At 35.8% G+C, this 21,723-nt stretch overlaps 1 protein-coding gene across 1 annotated transcript in view; it reads right to left on the bottom strand.

The window, feature by feature from the left end:
* Positions 1-258: 258 nt before the first annotated feature.
* The window catches only part of LOC142239934 (ATP-binding cassette sub-family G member 1-like), a 40,269-nt gene continuing 18,804 nt past the window's right edge, over positions 259-21,723 (bottom strand). The window contains exons 7-9 of the mRNA XM_075311669.1: positions 13,664-13,832; positions 10,863-11,119; positions 259-618 (exon numbers count right to left, since the gene is read on the bottom strand). Coding sequence (XP_075167784.1) covers positions 259-618; positions 10,863-11,119; positions 13,664-13,832 — 786 coding nt within the window. The remainder of the gene's footprint in view (positions 619-10,862; positions 11,120-13,663; positions 13,833-21,723) is intronic.

The raw sequence follows: 21,723 nt of genomic DNA, 5'->3' as shown, positions 1-21,723 counted from the left end.
ATTTGTTTTGTCTTGCAAATATAACAATTTGAATTATTAGTTTATCGATAAACAATGTAAGTCATATGCTTTGATGGTAACCAAGAACATCTCTATGGCCAAGTACCAATAATAGCTGAATATTGAACTGCTTAACCCTATCATTGAGAGATTTCCAGTAATCGTTGTTTACTTACCTACATATGTATTTTTGCATCCACGTTCATTTATACCAAAAACAAAAACACAAATGAATTTCATTTCAATTCAAATCTTCAATCATTTTGATTTCTTTTTAAAATTTAAACGATATTTCAATATACCAAATGCCAATATTGCACAGATAATTGTTACAGCAATCAAAATAATGGTACAGTGTGATATGTTCATAGTGGAATGACCAAACATTTTTAAAACATATTTTGGCTTTGTGCCAAAACAAATCACATCGCTTGATGGACAAGGGAATTCCTCATGATCCATGGCAAGTAAGGAATACATCAGTCCCTCGATGGCATACGTCATATAGCTGAGAGGTATCACAAATTCCTGTAGTGATGTGAGATCTGTAGCGCATACTCGCTGATAAGCAAATATGGACATGATGAGAATAAATATGGGACCAGCAAATAAGGCTTGCTATTAAAACAAAATAAAAAGAAAAACAAATGCATAGAATTTGTTAGAGATACACAAGGAAACATAAAAATTCACGTAATATTAATGTTTTTAACATTTTATTCTACATCTTCTATAATTATTTAATGAATTAAATACTAATCATTAAATCAAGTGTATTACATCTTTCGTACACAGAAAATAAAAATAAACCGTTTAATGGGAAAAATTAACTACCTCGTTCGGAAATTGAACTTAATTGTTCTCCACTTTATCTGATTTCCAACAAACGTTGCACAATGGATCCAAATCGCGTTTTTATACCCTAAACCACACAGTGGTCAGGGTATAATAAGTTTGATCTGCCAAAAAATGTGCCTACCAGAAATATTGATTTTAGACCAGTGCTGCCGCTACTACTTCAATCGAAGTATTTTGCTTCATTTTCACAAAATTTACTTCGTCACTCCTTCTCCAAAAAATCTGCTTCACTTTTTGTTCTGCTTCAAATTTTTAAATTTTTCCCCATATTACCCCTATATATAATTATGGACCTATATATAATTATGGACCGATGTGGACCAATTTTTGCATGGTTGTTAGAGATCGTATACTGAAACCATGTACCAAATTTTAGCTGGATCGGATGAAATTTGCTTCTCTTAGAGTCCCCGAGAGCCAAATTTGGGGGTCCGTTTATATGGGGGCTATACGTAAAAGTGGACCGATATGGCCCATTTGCAATAATATCTGACCTACATCAATAACAACTACTTGTGCCAAGTTTCAAGTCGATAGCTTCTTTCGTTCGGAAGTTAGCGTGATTTCAACAGACGGACTACTTCAACTTTATTCAATCTACTCCACTTTTTTCCAAAATCTACTTCACTCAATTTTTCACTAGCGGCAGCACTGTTTTAGACCCCATAAAATATATACCGATCGACTCAGAATTACCTCCTGAGTCGATCTAGCGCTTGGTGTCCGTCCGTCTGTCCATGTATTTGTTGTTCACAGGATTCCGGTCACAATTATTAACCGATTTTGATGAAATTTGGTATAGGGAGTTTTTTGGGCACAAAGACGAACGCTATTGAATTTGGAAGAAATCGGATCAAATTTAGATATAGCTCCCATATAAATGTATCGCCCGATTTCGGCAAATGGGGTCACGTTGCACTTTTTACCAACCGATCGTCGTCAAATTTAGCACAAAATAATCTTCTGCATCACCCTTTAAGTCTGCAGAATTTCATCGAAATCGGTTCAGATTTAGATATAGCTCCCAGATATATGTATCGCCCGATTTTGCCAAATTAGGTAATAAAATCCTTATTTATCAACCGATCTTACTCAAAGTTGGCTAAATGTAATATGCAATAGCACTAACCATATCGAAATCGGTTCAGATTTAGCTATAGCTCCCATATATATGTACCGCCCGATTTTTTAAAATTTGGCTATAAACCCCTTATTTAACAACCGATAGTACACAAGGTTGGCCAAATGTAATCTTCTAAGTTGGCTAGAGCCAGTCCTCTATAGTACTAACGGTATGTGCAAAATTTCATCGAAATCGGTTCAGATGTAGATATAGCTCCCATATATGTATCGCCCGATTTTGAAAAATGTGCCCCTAATAACCTTATGTTTGACCATAGAGGCCCTATTTCTTAACTGATCTTACTAAAATTTTGCACAAGGTAACCTTTTGTGGTATTACTCAAACCCGAAAAATATTATGCAAATTGGTTCAGATTTACATATAGCTTCCATATATATGCATCGCTCGATTTTCTCAAACTTGGCCATAATACTCTTATTTATTAACCAATGTTAATCAAATTTCAAATTTTGATGTACTAGCCGATAGTATTTATACGTACTTGTAGCTCTTACATAAGAATATTGCTCGATTTTTACAAATTTGGATTTGTTACCCACACTAATTGAGCGATTTTCTCTTTTTATACCCTCCATCATAGGATGGGGGTATATTAACTTTGTCATTCCGTTTGTAACACATCGAAATATTGCTCTAAGACCCCATAAAGGATATATATTCTGGGTCGTGGTGAAATTCTGAGTCGATCTAAGCATGTCCGTCCGTCCGTCCGTCCGTCCGTCCGTCTGTTGAAATCACGCTAACTTCCGAACGAAACGAGCTATCGACTTGAAACTTGGCACAAGTAGTTGTTATCGATGTAGGTCGGATGGTATTGAAAATGGGCCATATCGGTCCACTTTTACGTATAGCCCCCATATAAAGGGACCCTCAGATTTGGTTTGTAGAGCCTCTAACAGAAGCATATTTCAGCCGATCCGGCTGAAATTTGGTACATGGTGTTGGTATATGGTCTCTAACAACCATGCAAAAATTGGTCCATATCGGTCCATAATTATATATAGCCCCCATATAAACCGATCCCCAGATTTGGCTTGTGGAGCCTCTAAGAGAAGCATATTTAGTCCGATCCGGCTGAAATTTGGTACATGGTGTTAGTATATGGTCTCTAACAATCATGCAAAAATTGGTCGACATCGGTCCATAATTATATATAGCCCCCATATAAACCGATCCCCAGATTTGGCTTGCGGAGCCTCAAAGAGAAGCAAATTTCATCCGATCCGGCTGAAATTTGGTACATGATGGTGGTATATGGTCTCTAACAACCATGCAAAAATTGGTCCATATCGGTCCTTAATTATATATAGCCCCCATATAAACCGATCCCCAGATTTGGCTTTTGGAGCCTCTAAGAGAAGCATATTTCATCCGATCCGGCTGAAATTTGGTACATGGTGTTGGTATATGGTCTCTAACAATCATGCAAAAATTGGTCCACATCGGTCCATAATTATATATAGCCCCTATATAAACCGATCTCCAGATTTGGCTTGCGAAGCCTCAAAGAGAAGCAAATTGCATCCGATCCGGCTGAAATTTGGTACATGGTATTGGTATATGGTCTCTAGCAACCGTGCAAAAATTGGTCCACATCGGTCCATAATTATATATAGCACACATATAAACCGATCCCCAGATTAGGATTGCGGAGCCTCTAAGAGAAGCAAATTTCATCCGATCCGGCTGAAATTTGGTACATGGTATTGGTATACCATGAAAAAATTGGTCCATATCGGTCCATAATTATATATAGCCCCCATATAAAACGTTCTCCAGAGCCTCTTGGAGGAGCAAAATTTATCCGATCCGGTTCAAATTAGGAACGTGGTGTTAGTATATGGTCGCTAACAACCATACCAAAATTGGTCCAATCACACAAAAATTGGTCCATATCGGTTCATAATCATGGTTGCCACTAGAGCCAAAAAAAGTCTACCAAAATTTTATTTCTATAGAAAATTTTGTCAAAATTTTATTTCTAGAGAAAATTTTGTTAAAATTTTATTCGGTTCATAATAAAATTTTCATCATTGTCAAAATTTTATTTCTATAGAAAATTTTGTTCAAATTTTATTCGGTTCATAATCATGGTTGCCACTCGAGCCCAAAATAATCTACCAAGATTTTATTTCTATAGAAAATTTTGTCAAAAGTTTATTTCTATAGAAAATTTTGTTAAAATTTTATTTCTGTAGACATTTTTGTCAAAATTTTCTTTCTATAGAAAATTTTGTGAAAATTTTTATTTCTATAGAAAATTTTGTAAAAATTTTATGTCTACTTTGTCAAACTGAATTACATACGTATTGGATCGATCTTTTTTGATTTAATATATACCACGTATGGACTTACATACAATTTAGAAGATGGTGTTAGGAGCTTTTAAGATACCTTGCCATCGGCAATCGTTACCGCAACTTAAGTAATTCGATTGTGGGTGGCAGTGTTTAGAAGAAGTTTCTACGCAATCCATGATGGAGGGTACATAAGCTTCGGCCTGGCCGAACTTACGGCCGTATATACTTGTTTAATAATGGGTTCAATATTGGTGGCATACTAACTCCGTAGGTGCAATATCAACTACTGCCAGTGTTGCTAGGAGTACGAAGGCAGTTCGGAAACTTCTTAGCCTAGCACAAAAATTCCCTATATGTATATGTTTTTTCTAATATTTACACGCACAGAAAAAACATGTTTGGACATGGTTGCCGCATACATTTAATGTTTATCTAGAGTATGTAATTGTCGAGAAAACCATGTATTTTGTCTTTGTAAAAATAATTTTCGAGCGGAGAAAAATATAAGTTGGCAATAAGCATTTAAATGGTTCTCAAATGCCGCAAACATGTTCTATTATTTAAATGATAGAATTTGAGACCATAATATAATAACATTTTAGATGAGGACAATTTTATTTTTCTTAGAACCATGTTCACTGAGCTAACATGGTTGCAGGTGAAAATGTTACATGGTCGCCGTAAAAATAGCTCCTATCATATTATTTTGCTCTTCAAATATGATTGTGATAATCATGTTTCTTCTCTGCGTGTAGCGTCTTGGGCATACGTCCCAAAAAAAATCTAACAAAATTTGAAGATCACCACAAATTACCACAAATCTACCAAACAAATATTTCTATAGAAATTTTTGTCAAAACTTTATTCCTGTAGAAAATTTTGTCAACATTTAATAGCTATAGAAAACTTTTTCAAAATTGTATTTCTATAGTTTTTTTTTTCAAAATATTATGTCTATAAAAAATATTCTCAAAATGTTATTGCTATGGGTTTTTTTCTCAAAATTTTATTTCTATAGAATTTATTATCAAAATTTTATTTCTATAGAAAAATTTCTCAAAAAAAATTGTTTATAGAAACTTTTTCCAAAATTTTATTTCTATAGAGATTTAACAAAAAACAAGTATATACCGCAGTAAGTTCGGCCGGGCCGAATCTTAAATACCCACCACCATGAACCAAATATTAGGGTTTCCTTTGAAATTTCAGGAGGGCTTGAGGACTTGAGGACACTTCCCAAAGATAAATTTAAAGATTTCAGCTATAGGACTATATCAGATTCTGGATTTATAAGAACCATTATTGTTTGAGTTTTAGAGGAATCGTTAACATCTCTTGTAAGTGTGCAAGAAAATTATAAAATAACGTTGTGATTGGAAATCTTAAATCTGTACTTTTTCATCCGAGAAGTAAAATCTGGAAATTTTACATTGAGTTTCAAGCAATTTTCATGATCGGTGCGCCTTCTATACCCTCAAGAAATGAAGTCGGTCTCTATGAGGCATTGCCAAATGGACCGATAAACACTTAATCCGATACACGTTTTTGTGAGCCTAGAATACCAGAATATTCACAATTTCAGGCAAATCTGATAAAAACTACGGTTTCTAGAAACCCAAGGAGTTAAATCGGGAGATCGTTCTTATGGGGGCTATACTAAAATATGGACCGATACCAACCGGTTTCGGCACACCTCTTTATGGCCGAAAATACCTCTAGATTTCCTATTTCAGGCAAATTGGATAAAAAACTTCGGATTCTAGAAGCCCAAGAAGTAAAATCGGGATATCGGTCTATATTGGGGCTATACCAAAACATGGACCGACACTCACCATTTGTGGCACACCTCTTTATGGTCCTAAAATACCAATTTCAGGCAAATTGTATATAAACTAAGGATTCTACAAACCCAAGATGTAAAATCGGGAGATCGGACTATATGGGGGCTATACCAAAACATGGACCGATATTCACCATTTTTGGCACACCTCTTTATGGTCATAAAATACCTCTAGATTGCAAATTTCAGGCAAATTGGATAAAAACTACGATTTCCATAAGCCCAAGACCCCAAATCGGGAGATCGGTTTATATGGGGACTATATCAAAACCTGGAGCGATATAGCCCATCTTCGAACTTGACCTGCCTGCAGACCAAAGACGAGTTTGTGCAAAATTTCAGCACGATTGCTTTTGAAGACTGTAGCGTGATTACAATAGACAGACAGACAGACGGACAGACGGACATCGTTATATCGACTTAGAATTTCTCCCTGATCAAGAATATATATACTTTATATAATCGGAAATCGATATTTCGATGTGTTACAAACGGAATGACAAACTTATTATACCCCCGTTACCATTCTATGGTGCTGAGTATAAAAATACTAGTTTTGGTAGAATTCTACCAACTGTGGCAACCATGGTGGTAATACAAATTTATATTCTAGGTTATATATGTTGCAGTTTCATGTTTTAAGATAATAAAGTACTTAGAACCATTTTTGTTTTGTAAAATTTGTTAAAATTTAACGAAAATATTGTAGAGAAAATTTTTTTGGGAATGTATGGGAAAGTAGGGAACTTTTTTGTCCTTGTATGGTAAACCGAATATTTTCCCTGGCAAAACTGACTATGAGCTATAGTCAGATTGAGACAAAGCACCCATAAACATGTACCCCTTAATTTTCTTAAATATGCAACTGCGGTTTATCTCCCAGACCTATATCAATGTTACCCCACAAATGCTTATGATTACTAATTCAGTAAGGGTGGTTTAGGGTATGATATAGTCGGCCCCGCCCGACTTTCTACTTTACTTACTTGTTTTTATATAATTCTGAAACGAATAAAGATATCAAGATATGTTCCATCCGTGGTGTCCAACTTTCAACGCCTATAGGTCAGCCCATGGACCCACTAGAGACCCACGAATTTGCAAACTTGGAGGAACACACATCAGCTTTCATATAAAAAAATATTTTGATATCTACTTGTATAAAGTTTCGGAAGTCGTTCAGAAGTTAGCGTGATTTCAACAGACGGACGGACTGACTGCCGCACCGACATCGCTAGATCAACACAGAATTTCACCACAATCAACAATATATAAATTTTATAGGGTCCCAGTACAAAAATCAATGGACAAATTATGATCATATATAGCACTATCAGAGACACAAATCAAGTTGTTTTTGTCAGCGCACCCAATGGTTTAATTAGAATGTGGAAGGATTAAATATTTATTATGAGTCATCAACGTGCACTATAAACACGCAATTTTTTTGGCATCAAATAAAAGGTCCTCATCTTTGTGATTTTTGAACCCAATTTAATATTATGCCAACTAATCTTTAAAACCAGAAGGACATTTAATATTTCTGGGATGCTTTCGAATAAGACAATTAAATGCAGTTATGGTACTCTTCAAGTCTTTCGTTTGTTTACCAAAAAAGCACGGTTCTGAATTTATAATTATCCTATTAGGTGCGCTGACAAAAACGATCTCGGCGGCGTGATCTTCGTACCGGATTGACCCGATGGATCCCACCCATTGGCCAGCGGCTGCCACATCAGTGTACGTGTACGTGTACCTGTTTTGTATCTCGGCTAGTTAAATATACAACGTATCTTCAACCACATATCATATTAATCGCGCTACACGCACAGAAAAACAAATTTTGGACATGATTGCCGCATCCATTTAATGCTTATCTAGAGTATGTAATTGTCGCGAAAATCATGTATTTTGTCTTTGTAAAAATAATTTTCGAGCGGAGAAAAATATATGTTGGCAATAAACATTTAAATGGTTCTCAAATGCGGCAAACATGTTTTATTATTTAAATAATAGAATTTGAGACCATTACATGGTCGGGAAACCCACGTACCTGACCATTCAATTTTTTTTTTACTTTTTTGCAGGAAAAACAGTATTTTTATAGCTTACGTATAGACATGTCTAAAACCTTTACATGGCCATAAAGACCATGTACATTGTTTTCGTGAGCATTTAATTTTTTTTTTTGCAGCGAAAAGAATTTTATACAAACATTGAGCACGACATTATAAATACAAATAAATAATGATTTAGTTTATAAATAAATAAACAAGTATATACGGCCGTAAGTTCGGCCAGGCCGAATCTTATGTACCCTCCACCATGGATTGCGTAGAAACTTCTACGAAAGACTGTCATCCATATCATATACTACCACCACGTACCAAATTTCAACCAGATCGGATGAATTTTGCTTCTCCAAAACGCCCGGAGGTCAAATCTGGGGATCGGTTTATATGGGAGTTATATACTATTATGGACTGATAGGAACCAATTCCTGCATGGTTGTTGGATACCATATACTAACATCACGTACCAAATTTCAACCGAATGGGAAGAATTTTGTTCTTCCAAGGGGCTCTGGAGGTCAAATCTGGGGATCGGTTTATATGGGGCCTATATATAATTATGGACCGATATCGACCAATTTGTGCATGGGTGTTTGAGGCCATATATTAACATCACGTACCAAATTTCAACTGAATCAGATAAATTTTGGTCTTCCAAGAGGCTCCGGAGGTCAAATCTGGTGATCGGTTTATATGAGGGCTATATATAATTATGGAGTGATATTGACCAATTTTTGCTTGGTTGCTAAAGACCATATACTAACACCATGTACCAAATTTCAGCCGGATCGGATGAAATTTGCTTCTCTTAGAGTCTCCGCAAGCCAAATCGGGGGATCGGTTTATATGGGGGCTATATGTAATTAAGGACCGATGTGGACCAATTTTTGCATGGATGTTAGAGACCATATACTAACACCATGTACCAAATTTCAGCCGATTCGGATGAAATTTGCTTCTCTTAGAGGCTCTGCAAGCCAAATCGGGGGAATGGTTTATATGGGGGCTATATATAATTATTGACCGATATAGACCAATTTTGGCACGGTTGTTAGAGACCATATACTAACACCAGGTACCAATTTTCAGCCGGATCGGATGAAAATTGTTTCTTTTAGAGGCTCTGCAAGCCAAATCGGGGGATCGGTTTATATGGGGGCTATATATAATTATGGACCGATGTGGACCAATTTTTGTGTGGTTGTTAGAGACCACTTACACCATGTACCGAATTTCAGCTGGATCGGATGAAATTTGCCTCTCTTAGAGGCCTCGCAAGCCAAATTTGGGGGTCCGTTTATATGGGGGCTATACGTAAAAGTGGACCGATATGGCCCATTTGCAATACCATCCGACCTACATCAATAACAACTACTTGTGCCAAGTTTCAAGTCGATAGCTTGTTTCGTTCGGAAGTTAGCGTGATTTCAACAGACGGACGGACGGACGGACATGCTCAGATCGACTCAGAATTTCACCACGACCCAGAATGTATATACTTTATGGGGTCTTAGAGCAATATTTCGATGTGTTACAAACGGAATGACAAAGTTAATATACCCCCCATCCTATGGTGGAGGGTATAAAAACAATAAATAAAGTTAATTTCGTGCTTCCTTTTCTCAAGTGGCGTCCTTTTTACGACGACGAAAAAAGTTTTTTCATTAAAATCAAAACATTTTAGGTTGTGACCATGTCTTTTGATTGAAACAAAATTCTTTTTATCAATATAATAACATTTCAGATGAGGACAATTTTATTTTTCTTAGAACCATGTTCACAGAGCCAACATGGTTGTAAGTGAAAATGTTACATGGTCGCCGCAAAAATAGCTCCTATCATATTATTTTGCTCTTCGAATATGATTGTGACAATCATGTTTCTTCTCTGCGTGTGTTTAACAATGTCATGTTTGCTGTGTATGCGATTTCTTAAGCCTTTGGCGATGAATGGGACATATATGTCCCATTTCGTATTATTTTATCGACGCAGAACACATGTAGCTATGAAATTGTAAATAGTGCGTTATTGGTGCCCAAGCTTACACAAAGTGCTCAAAACCAAGCACGCATGGTCATGAATACTTGCTAAGTCACGTATTTTTTTGTGCTGGTTGTAGTTTACAAATGATAAAACTTTACTTAGTAAAAAAACTTTACTTAGGTTTATTTTAAATATGAATTCGCAAGAAAAACTTAATTTTATCGAGCGGTTAATTCTTCGACGTTAAAGGGTTAAGGACGTTATAATGAGTTTTCTTCTAAATTATTTTTCTATCTTTAATACCTCAATGAAAAGTATTTGTTATATTAACCCTCTAATGCCCAATCCCGCCTAAAGGCGGCCTCCTTTAAATTAGAGGGTTAATCCCGCCTTTAGGCGGCCTGCATTAAATAAGGAAGTTTTAGTAAAACACACCTTAAGAAAACAACAAAATGGGTAAAATAAAAAGAAAACTTAGTTGAAACTGTTCAAGAGGCTTTGCATCATATACTGAATTTTACCGTATAAAATTTTCTTGTTTAGTTTTCTTGCTTTTGTGTCGTTAACATTAAATTTTTAATCAGCTGGCTAAAAAATTGGGTTATTAGAGGGTTAATGAAATAACATTGGATCAATTTAAATAAACATTTCTTATTACTACATACCAAACTTTTAAAACTTGCACCCAAGAGTAGTCCAAAGCTCCCGGCCATTACAGACACCAATATTATGAAATGGAAGTACAACAGAAAACGATTCAATTCTATTGGTTGTTCACTTATGAAATATAACAAAGCTGCTCCAATGAAGGACATAGGGCATAGAATAGGCAATTGGGATGTAATCAAAGCCATGTAATAGGAACTTAAACAGTACCATCGATTGAAATACTCCCTTTTCATATATTCTATATCACGAGGAACTGGAAATATAAGAATACCAAAATGTCGATTATTTTCGAATAAATACCGAGATACACATAAAAATATAAGAATATCAATATAATTCATAAATTAATGGACTTTTTCATACACTAAAAAAATTGTCATGAGGCTAAAGATTTCACGACCTTAAAATAGGAATGCGAATTTTGCTTGAGCCAACTTCCAGCATCCCAGAAAATTCAAAATTCAATTCAGAACTTTTTTCTAAGTTTGAAAATGTTGAGCAAGGAGGTCCCTCTCCCTGTTAAATTTTCAAAAAAAGACCGGTGTTCTATATTGATTTCACACGCTCACAAAAAATCGCTTCTGTAACATATACTCCCAAACATATTTTGCTTCAAGCATATACATTTTTGGGTATTGCCCAAACATTTATATGTTTGATCTCTTCCAATATATAATATGTTTGAAAGCATATTGGCCTAAACAATATATGTTTGGGTAGTCTAAGTTCCAAACATTTTGTATTTTTGCATCCAAATTCAATAATGTTGTCTTCCAAAAAACAATATGTTATTATTTGAACATATAATATGTTTGGAAGCATTTTGCACCCAAAAATATTATATGCTTAAAAAAAATTCTCCCAAACAATATTGTGCTCATAATTTTATTTATTTATTTATTTATATATTTACAATCATAATGAATTATGAAAATAAACAGGTAATATAGGTGCTAACAACATAGGTTTTCGACCTGAATGCTCAAAATTTTGTTTCTGCCCAATTGTATATTCCCCCACATCTTTCTCACTTCCACGAGATTTTTTAGTTCTTAGCACCTTTTCTGTAATACAAACATTGTAGAAGAAATTATTCAATTGTATGATTTTTTTTATTTTAATTTTACCTTTTGCCGGACGGGGATTCGAACAGCGGACCACACAGTTTGTAAGGATCAAAGAAGTAGTTGATCAATTGCCCAAGGAAAAATAAAATGTTAATTTTGTAATAACAAGCAACAACCACCAACTTAATTCAATATCGCTCCCTGTTAAATAGCGCTCCAAGCTACTAAACACATATATGTTTATAGGCTATTTCTAAATTAATATATGTTTGCATCCAAGCATATTATATTTACAAACATTTTATGTCCCAAACATAATATTTCTCTTGTCCTTAGGAACCACCTGCACGTTGTTGGCGGCGTACCACTCCATGGCCTTTTTACCGTAATGGCAAGATGCCAAATCCGGCCAAAACAGTACGGATCAACCGTGTTTCTTCAGGAAAGGCAGCAGACGTTTATTCAAACACTCTTTCACATAAATTTCTTGGTTGACAGTCCCGGAAGCTATGCAAATGCTGCTTTTCAAGCCACAGGTACATATGGCTTGCGAAACCAGATATTTCTTTGCGAACTTTGACAGTTTTATGTGCTTGAAAATATCTGTTACCTTTCCCCTTCCTTTTGCCGTATAAAACTCCTGTCCCGGAAGCTGCTTGTAGTCGGCTTTGACGTAGGTTTCGTCGTCCATTACCACGCAGTCAAACTTCGTCAGCATCATCGTGTACAGCCTCCGGGATCGCCCTTTGGCCGTCGTATTTTGCTTATCATCGCGATTTGGAGTCACTACCTTCTTGTAAGTCGATAGTCCGGCTCGTTTTTTGGCTTGATGCACGCTTGTAGACGATACACCCAGCTTATTTGCGGCATCTCGGAGAGAGAGGTTAGGGTTTCGCTTGAAACTACCGGCAACTCTCTTTGTCGTCTCAGCGGCTTCCGGTTTTCGATTTTCGATTTCCCCCCGATCCAGACTTCCTGCCTGTCGACAAACGTTCCCCAAACACTTTAATTACATTTGTAACGGTTGATGTGGCAACTTTTAGCGATTTTGCCAGCTTTGCGTGCGAGTAGCTCGGATTTTTGCGATGCGCGAGCAAAATTTTGATACGCTGCTCTTCTTGCTTGGACGGCATTTTGACAACTGAAGAGTGAATTCCAAAATCAAAATAGGAGCAACATTCTACACACACACACCTTCAAAATGAGGGGTGTTCTTTTTTTAAAATGCAAAATTGAACGAAATACGTCAAGTTTATATTGACCAAATTTTGACCGTATCACCCTTTAAAGTTTTGACAAAATTTTCTATAGAAATAAAGTTTTGACAAAATTTTCTATAGAAATAAAATTTTGACAAAATTTTTTATGGAAATAAAATTGTTACAAAATGTTCTATAGAAATAAAATTTTGACAAAATTTTCTATAGAAATAAAGTTTTGACAAAATTTTCTATAGAAATAAAATTTTTACAAAATTTTCTATAGAATCAAATTTTTAACAAAATTTTCTATAGAAATAAAATTTTGACAAAATCTTCTATAGAAAAAAAGTTGACAAAATTTTCAATAGAAATAAAATTTTGACAAAATTTTCTGTAGAAAATAAAATTGACCAAATTTTCTATAGAAATAAAATTTTGACAAAATACAAAATAAATTAATTATTTTTTTCCAGAACAAAAATAATTAGCCATATTTGAAAAAATGAATACAAGGCTTTTCCTACTCACCATTCGCTATCATTGGTGCCATGCCTGCAAATCCAAAAAATATCAAAGAGGCTAGGACGAAAGGATAATAAAATATCGAGTTTTTTGAACTCCAACCAATCTCAAGGAAGGTAAAACCAGTTAATGAACAGCAAACAATGTAGGTGGCTATTCTCAATTTAAAGTTCAGCTAAAAGTAAAAAAAGGAAACCAATCAATGAAAATAAAGGAGGAATAATCAGTCAAGTAGACAGAATAATTATCTAACCATTTACCCAATTAATTAAATTAATATAACTCATTCAATTTAATTAAAGTTTAAAAAACGTTACTTTTGTTAATATTCCCCGTTTCATTTGACAGTTAGCTACAAAAAATAATAGAATGTAATAATTATTAAATTATTAAATTAATTATGAAATTAACACAGGTTACTTGATTTTTTGATATTTAGACGTGGAGGCGGACCTCCACATTGCCCAACTATTGGATCAAAGTTCACCTGTTTGCTTGAAACTCAAAGATCCGCTACTTTATTTTTCGGGGGAAGGGGACCTCCCCATTGCCAGACTTATGTTTTAAAGTATTGTAAAAAAACTAAAATTCTTCTTCTTCCTTAGCATAAAAAAGGCGTAATCAATCCCACAAATAAATTGAAATCCGTATTCGTTTGAATTTCTAAAACAAGTGAGTAAAGTAGAAAGTCGGGCGGGGCCGACTATATCATATCCTTAACCGCCCCCACTGAATTAGTAACCATAAGCATTTGTGGGGTATCATTGATATAGTAGTTTTTGGAAATAACATAAACCGTATTTCCTTAGTTAAGTAAATTAAGGGGTACAAGTTTATCTCAATATGAACAGAAATGACTGGTATTAGGACGAATACTTGAGTTTACACATACATAGTTAATACACGCAAAGAAAAAAACGTTTGGAAAACGTGTACCGAAAACGTTTTTCTTTTGTTAGAGTTTTTGAATTTCTTCGAATTTTTTTTAATTGTCTTATTTATAAACCGACTAGGGTAACCCGGCCCGTTTCACTGCGTTTCCCGAACCATATTTTCGTTAACTTAGTCAACCATATCCTTCGATCTGAAAACAAATTCGAAAAGATTTGAACTATTTTAAAGAGTAGGGTCAGGGGAAGTTTGGCACAAAAACTGAAGTACTGATTAATCACTCCATGGTTTCCATACACGTGTTCCGTACATTTCAAAAAATCGGACTACTTGCTTTTCCGTTTATATATGTACATAAATAGGGGGATTATGCAGATGTAAAACGGACCGGCTTAACAAACATTGGGTAGGGGGTGTTCCCTTTCAACCAATTTTTATACCCTCCACCATAGGATGGGGACCAGGGATAGAAAATGCAGTACTATAGTACTTTTTCACCCTGGTCAGTACCGTAGTACTCCCGCGAATGATTTAGTACCTTTTGTGTACATTTTTGAGCCGATATCAGATTTATGGTACAATAGTTTTGACAAAATATTTTAATATTTTACAAAAATTTGTTTCTTCAGAAAGCTTTCTCAAAATTTTTTTTCAACAGAAAATTTTGTCAAAATGTTTTCTTTCGGAAAATTTTGTCGAAATTTTATTTTATTTTTTGTTTTCTATAAAAAAATGTTGTATTTTTTATTTCTATAAAAAAATTTTGCTAAAATTTTATTTCTATAGAAAATTTTGACATTTGTGAAAATTTTATTTCTGTAGAAAATATTGTAAAAATTTTATTTCTGTAGAAAATTTTGTGAAAATTTTATTTCTGTAGAAAATATTGTAAAAATTTTATTTCTGTAGAAAATTTTGTGAAAATTTTATTTCTATAGAAAATTTTGTCAAAATTTTATTTCTACAGAAAATTTTGTCAAAATTTTATTTCTCTAGACAATTTTGTCAATATTTTATATCTATAAACAATTTTGTCAAAATTTTATATCTATAGAAAATTTTGTCAAACATTTATTATCATTTAACTACAGAAAATTTGTAAGGGGATATGAAACTAAACAAGAAAAAGTATTTAAAATTGAGGAGTTGACAAACAAAATTTAATTTACTTTACAATTCAGTCTAAAGGAGCCCTTGACAATAATCTTCCAATGGAATTTTTGTTGAAATTTAGTGAAACGTACTTTTTCGCTCAAGAAAATACGTTTTATGTACTTTCTTAAAAATTGTATTTTCCATCCCTGATGGGGGCTATATTAACTTTGACATTCCGTTCGTAATACATCGAAATATTAGTCTAAGACCCCATAAAGTATATATATTCTGGGTCGTGGTGAAATTCTGAGTCGAACTGGCGATGTCCTTCCGTCCGGCTGTCCGTCCGTCTGTGAATATCACTCTAACTTCCGGACCAAACAAGCTATCGACTTGAAACCTGGCACAAGTAGTTGTTATTGATGTAGGTCGAATGGTATTGCGGATCCTCTTGGAGGAGCAAATTTCAACCGATCCTGTTAAAATTCGGTACGTGGTATTTATCCTCTAACATCCATGCAAAACTTGGTCCAAATCGGTACATAATTATATATAGCCCCCATATAAAACCATCCCAGATTTGACCACAGGAGCCTCTTGGAGGATCAAATTTCATCCGAACCGGTTGAAATGTGGTACGTGGTGTTAGTATATGGTCCCTAACAACGGTGCAAAAATTGTTTAATATCGGTCCATAATTATATATGTTACCCCCATATAAACCGATTCCCAGATTTGACCTCCGGGGCCTCTTGGAGGAATAAATTTCATCCGATTCGGTTAAAATTTGGTACGTTGTGCAAGGATATTGTCGCTAACAACCATACCAAAATTGTTCCATATCGGTCTATAGTTATATATAGCCCCCAAATAAATCGACCCCCTATCAAACAAAAATTGGTCCATATTAGCTCATAAGTGCATATAGCCCCCATATAATAGTTCATAGCGGTTCGTAATTATTTATAGACTCCCCTAGATATACCGACCAAGAACTGAATTATATACGTATTTGATCGGCCTCTTTTTGTCTAATATATACCCGTATGGACTAACTTACAATTTAGAAGACGATGTTAACAAGTTTTAAGATACCTTGCCATCAGTTAGTATTACCACAACCCATGTAGGTTAGGTTAGGTTAGGTTATGTGGCAGCCCGATATATCAAGCTCACTTAGACTATTCAGTCCATTGTGATACCACATTGGTGAACTTCTCTCTTATCACTGAGTGCTGCCCGATTCCATGTTAAGCTCAATGACAAAGGACCTCCTTTTTATAGCCGAGTCCGAACGGCGTTCCACATTGCAGTGAAACCACTTAGAGAAGCTTTGAAACCCTCAGAAATGTCACCAGCATTACTGAGGTGGTATAATCCACCGCTGAAAAACTTTTGGTGTTCGGTCGTAGTAAGAACCGAACCCACGACCTTGTGTATGCAAGGCGGGCATGCTAACCATTGCACCACGGTGGCTCCCACAACCCATGTAATTCGATTGTGAATGACAGTCTTCAGTAGAACTTTCTACGCAATCCATGGTGAAGGGTACATAAGATTCGGCCTGGCCAAATCGTTGGACAATCTTCTAAATACATTTCCTCTGAATTTCAATCGTGGTTTGTCAAGGGGAGGTATACTTCTCCTCAACATAACGTCCAATAAATCGGAAGAAGTAAAAGTACTTAAAAAGTGACCATGTTAACATTTGTTAAAGTGTTGGACACGTTGTCTGTCAGCTTCATGTAAATTTAAGTTTTTACCTAAAAAAGTCTGGCAGAAGCCTGTGGAAAAATCATAAAATTATGTACCCAGTACCCATTTATCGACAATCCTCTTTCTATTTCTGTTTTCAAAAAAAAAAAAAAAAACAAGTATATACGGCCGTAAGTTCGGCCAGGCCGAAGCTTATGTACCCTCCACCATGGATTGCGTAGAAACTTCTACTGAAGACTGTAATCCACAATCGATTTACTTGGGTTGCGTAATATATACCACGTAGTCCATACGTGGTATATATTAAACTTAAAATGGCCGATTAAATAGGTATATGATTAAGTTTGACAAAATTTTCTATAGAAATAAAATTTTTACTAAATTTTCAAAAGATTTAAAATTTTGACAACATTCTCTATAGAATTAAAATTTTGACAACATTTTCTATAGAAATAAAATTTTGCCAAAATTTTCTATAGAAATCAAATTTGACAAAATTTTCTATAGAAATAAAATTTCGACAAATTTTGCTAGATTATTTTTGCTCTAGTGGCAAGCATTATTATGAACCGATATGGACCAATTTTTGTGTGATTGGGGATCGGCTACATATAACTATAGACCGATATGGACCAATTTTGGCATGGTTATTAGCGGCCATATATTAACACCACGTTGCAAATTTAAACAGGATCGGATGAATTTTGCTCGTCCAAGTGGCTCCGGAGTTCAAATCTGGAAATCGGTTTATATAGGGGCTATATATAATTATAGACTGATATGGACCAATTTTTGAATGGTTCTTAGAGACTATATACTAATATCATGTACCAAATTTCAGTCGGATCGGATGAAATTTGCTTCACTTAGAGGATCCGCAAACCAAATCTGGGAAACGGTTTATATGTGGGCTATATATAATTATGAACCGATATGGACCAATTTTTGCATGGTTGTTAGAGACCATATACTAACACCACGTACCAAATTTCAATCGGATCAGATGAATTTTGCTCCTCTAAGAGGCCCCGGAGTTCAAATCTGGGGATCGGTTTTTAGGGGGGCTATATATAATTATGAACCGATATGGACCAATTTTTGCATGGTTGTTAGAGACCATATATTAACACCACGTACCAAATTTCAGCCGGATCGGATGAAATTTGCTTCTCTTAGAGCAATCGCAAGCCAAATTTGGGGGTCCGTTTATATGGGGGCTATACGTAAAAGTGGACTGATATGGACCAATTTTTGCACGGTTGTTAGAGATGATATACTGACACCATGTACCAAATTTCAGCCGGATCGGATGAAATTTGCTTCTCTTAGAGCAATCGCAAGCCAAATTTGGGGGTCCTTTTATAGGGGGCTATACGTAAAAGTGGACTGATATGGACCAATTTTTGCATGGTTGTTAGGGCCAATATATTAACACCATGTACCAAATTTCAGCCGGATCGGATGAAATTTGCTTCTCTTAGAGCAATCGCAAGCCAAATTTGGGGGTCCGTTTATATGGGGGCTATACGTAAAAGTGGACCGATATGGACCAATTTTTGCATGGTTGTTAGAGACCATATACTAACACCATGTACCAAATTTCAGCCGGATCGGATGAAATTTGCTTCTCTTAGAGCAATCGCAAGCCAAATTTGGGGGTCCGTTTATATGGGGGCTATACGTAAAAGTGGACCGATATGGACCAATTTTTGCATGGTTGTTAGAGACCATATACTAACACCATGTACCAAATTTCAGCCTGATCGGATGAAACTTGCTTCTTTTAGAGCAATCGCAAGCCAAATTTGGGGGTCCGTTTATATGGGGGCTATACGTAAAAATGGACCGATATCGCCCATTTGCAATACCATCCGACCTACATCAATAACAACTACTTGTGCCAAGTTTCAAGTCGATAGCTTGTTTCGTTCGGAAGTTAGCGTGATTTCAACAGACGGACGGACGGACGGACATGCTCAGATCGACTCAGAATTTCACCACGACCCAGAATATATATATTTTATGGGGTCTTAGAGCAATATTTCGATGTGTTACAAACGGAATGACAAAGTTTATATACCCCCCATCCTATGGTGGGGGGTATAAAAATCGGGCAAAAGGGAATCCCCGACCAGATATCGTAAATTCACGTACACTATATTCGTTTCATATACTGTCCAACTTCACTATTCCCCTTCCACAAACAGACATCGAAAAATCATGAACCCTGTATAAATTTAATCATCTTCTTCCAATTTGATGTAAATCGGAGAAGGTTAGATTTTGTCTATTTTGTGTAAAGGACCGCCACTTTCTCTGCAAGTTCCAAGAAAATCTGCAAACTTTCCTTTAATAATGTGGGGCAAGGAGAAGGTTCCCGTCCAAATACCCAAAAATTAAGTACACCATATTCATTTCATAACCTTCCCCTACTGCCTTTGTAAATTTCAAGTAAACTTGAAAATTCTATTTTTTTCAGTTTTAGAGGAGGTCTCACTCTCCGTCCCAATATCGAAAAATGATGTAGCGTATATTATGTAGACGTCTCAGAAAATCTCAAGCAAATTATAAGCCCAATTTTTAAACAGCAGAGCAAGGGGAGGCCCCTCTTCCCTTCCAAATATCACAACAAAAATTTGATATCTATTATAATAATGTAACCTACCCCACCTCTCCTCTGTAAATTTCAAGTAAATTGGAAAAGTTTATTTTTTTCACGGTATGTACTTGAGGAGAAATGAGGTCTCCCAGTGCCCTTCATTATCTCCCCCAAGCTCTCCTCATAACTCCACTAATTCGACAAATTTTAGTTTTTTCACTGTACTGAAAATTTCAAGCAAATCGGATAATTTTGTTCCAATTTTCAAAAAGTTGGGCAAGGAGGAGGTCCCCTTCCCGTACAAATAATAAAAAATCAGGTACCCCATAATAAAAATTGTTGATATCAAGGCGTCTTCTCTGTAAATCTCAAGTAAATCAGAGAATTTTTGTTTTTTTACTGTACTTTAAACAAAAATCGTAAAAAGGGGTGGTCCACCTTCGCGACCAAATATCGAAAAATAAATTAGTGGGCCTTTGTCTAGACATCACCCCTAACCTTCCTTGGAAATTTCAACCAAATCAGTGAAATTTGGCCCAATTTGGAAAAAGATCGGCAAGTGGGATGTCCCCCTCCCCCACCAGATATCAAAAAATTAGGTACCCCTTTTTCACCACATAATTACCCTCCACGTTCTCCGAATATTTTTCATGTGAAAAAATAAAATTATTTTATAACAAAAGCAACTGCGATGAATTCAAATTATTAATTTTTGTATTGTGCGCTGTATGTAAAACAAGATTTTCCCGCTTTTCCGTTGAAACTTTTCTTCAATTTTCTTTGCTATAAACCTCACAGAACCCGAGACCTTTTCAACGAATGCAAAATCGGTTTTGCCTCAAAATAGGCCTCAGTTTCGGCGATCACCTCTTCATTGCAGCCAAATTTTTTCCCTGCGAGCATCCTTTTGAGGTCTGAGAACAAGAAAAAGACGCTGGGTGGGGAAACAATTCGTAGCCCAATTCATGAATTTTTGCCATCGTTCTCAATGACTTGTGGCACGGTGAGTTGTCTTGGTGGAACAACACTTTTTTCTTCTTCATATGGGGCCGTTTTGACGCGATTTCGACCTTCAAACACTCCAATAACGCCATATAATAGTCACTGTTGATGGTTTTTCCCTTCTCAAGATAATCGATAAAATTATTCCATGCGCATCCCAAAAAACAGAGGCCATTACTTTGCCAGCGGACTTTCGAGTCTTTCCACGCTTCGGAGACGGTTCACCGGTCGCTGTCCACTCAGCCGACTGTCGATTAGACTCAGGAGTGTAGTGATGGAGCCACGTTTCATCCATTGTCACATATCGACGGAAAAACTCGGGTGTATTACGAGTTAACAGCTGCAAACACCGCTCAGAATCATGAACACGTTGTTGTTTTTGGTCAAATGTGAGCTCGCGCGGCACCCATTTTGCACAGAGCTTCCGCATATCCAAATATTGATGAATGATATGACCAACACGTTCCTTTGATATCTTTAAGGCCTCTGCTATCTCGATCAACTTCATTTTACGGTCATTCAAAATCATTTTGTGGATTTTTTTGATGTTTTCGTCGGTAACCACCTCTTTCGGGCGTCCACTGCATTCACCGTCCTCCGTGCTCATTTCACCACGCTTGAATTTTGCATACCAATCAATTATTGTTGATTTCCCTGGGGCAGAGTCCGGAAACTCATTATCAAGCCAAGTTTTTGCTTCCACCGTATTTTTCCCCTTCAGAAAATAGTATTTTATCAAAACACGAAATTCCTTTTTTTCTAT

Source organism: Haematobia irritans, chromosome 5, assembly GCF_050003625.1.
Source record: "Haematobia irritans isolate KBUSLIRL chromosome 5, ASM5000362v1, whole genome shotgun sequence".
Lineage (NCBI taxonomy): Eukaryota > Metazoa > Arthropoda > Insecta > Diptera > Muscidae > Haematobia > Haematobia irritans.
The sequence above is the reverse complement of the archived record's forward strand: the minus strand, read 5'-3'. Positions and strand labels throughout refer to the sequence as shown.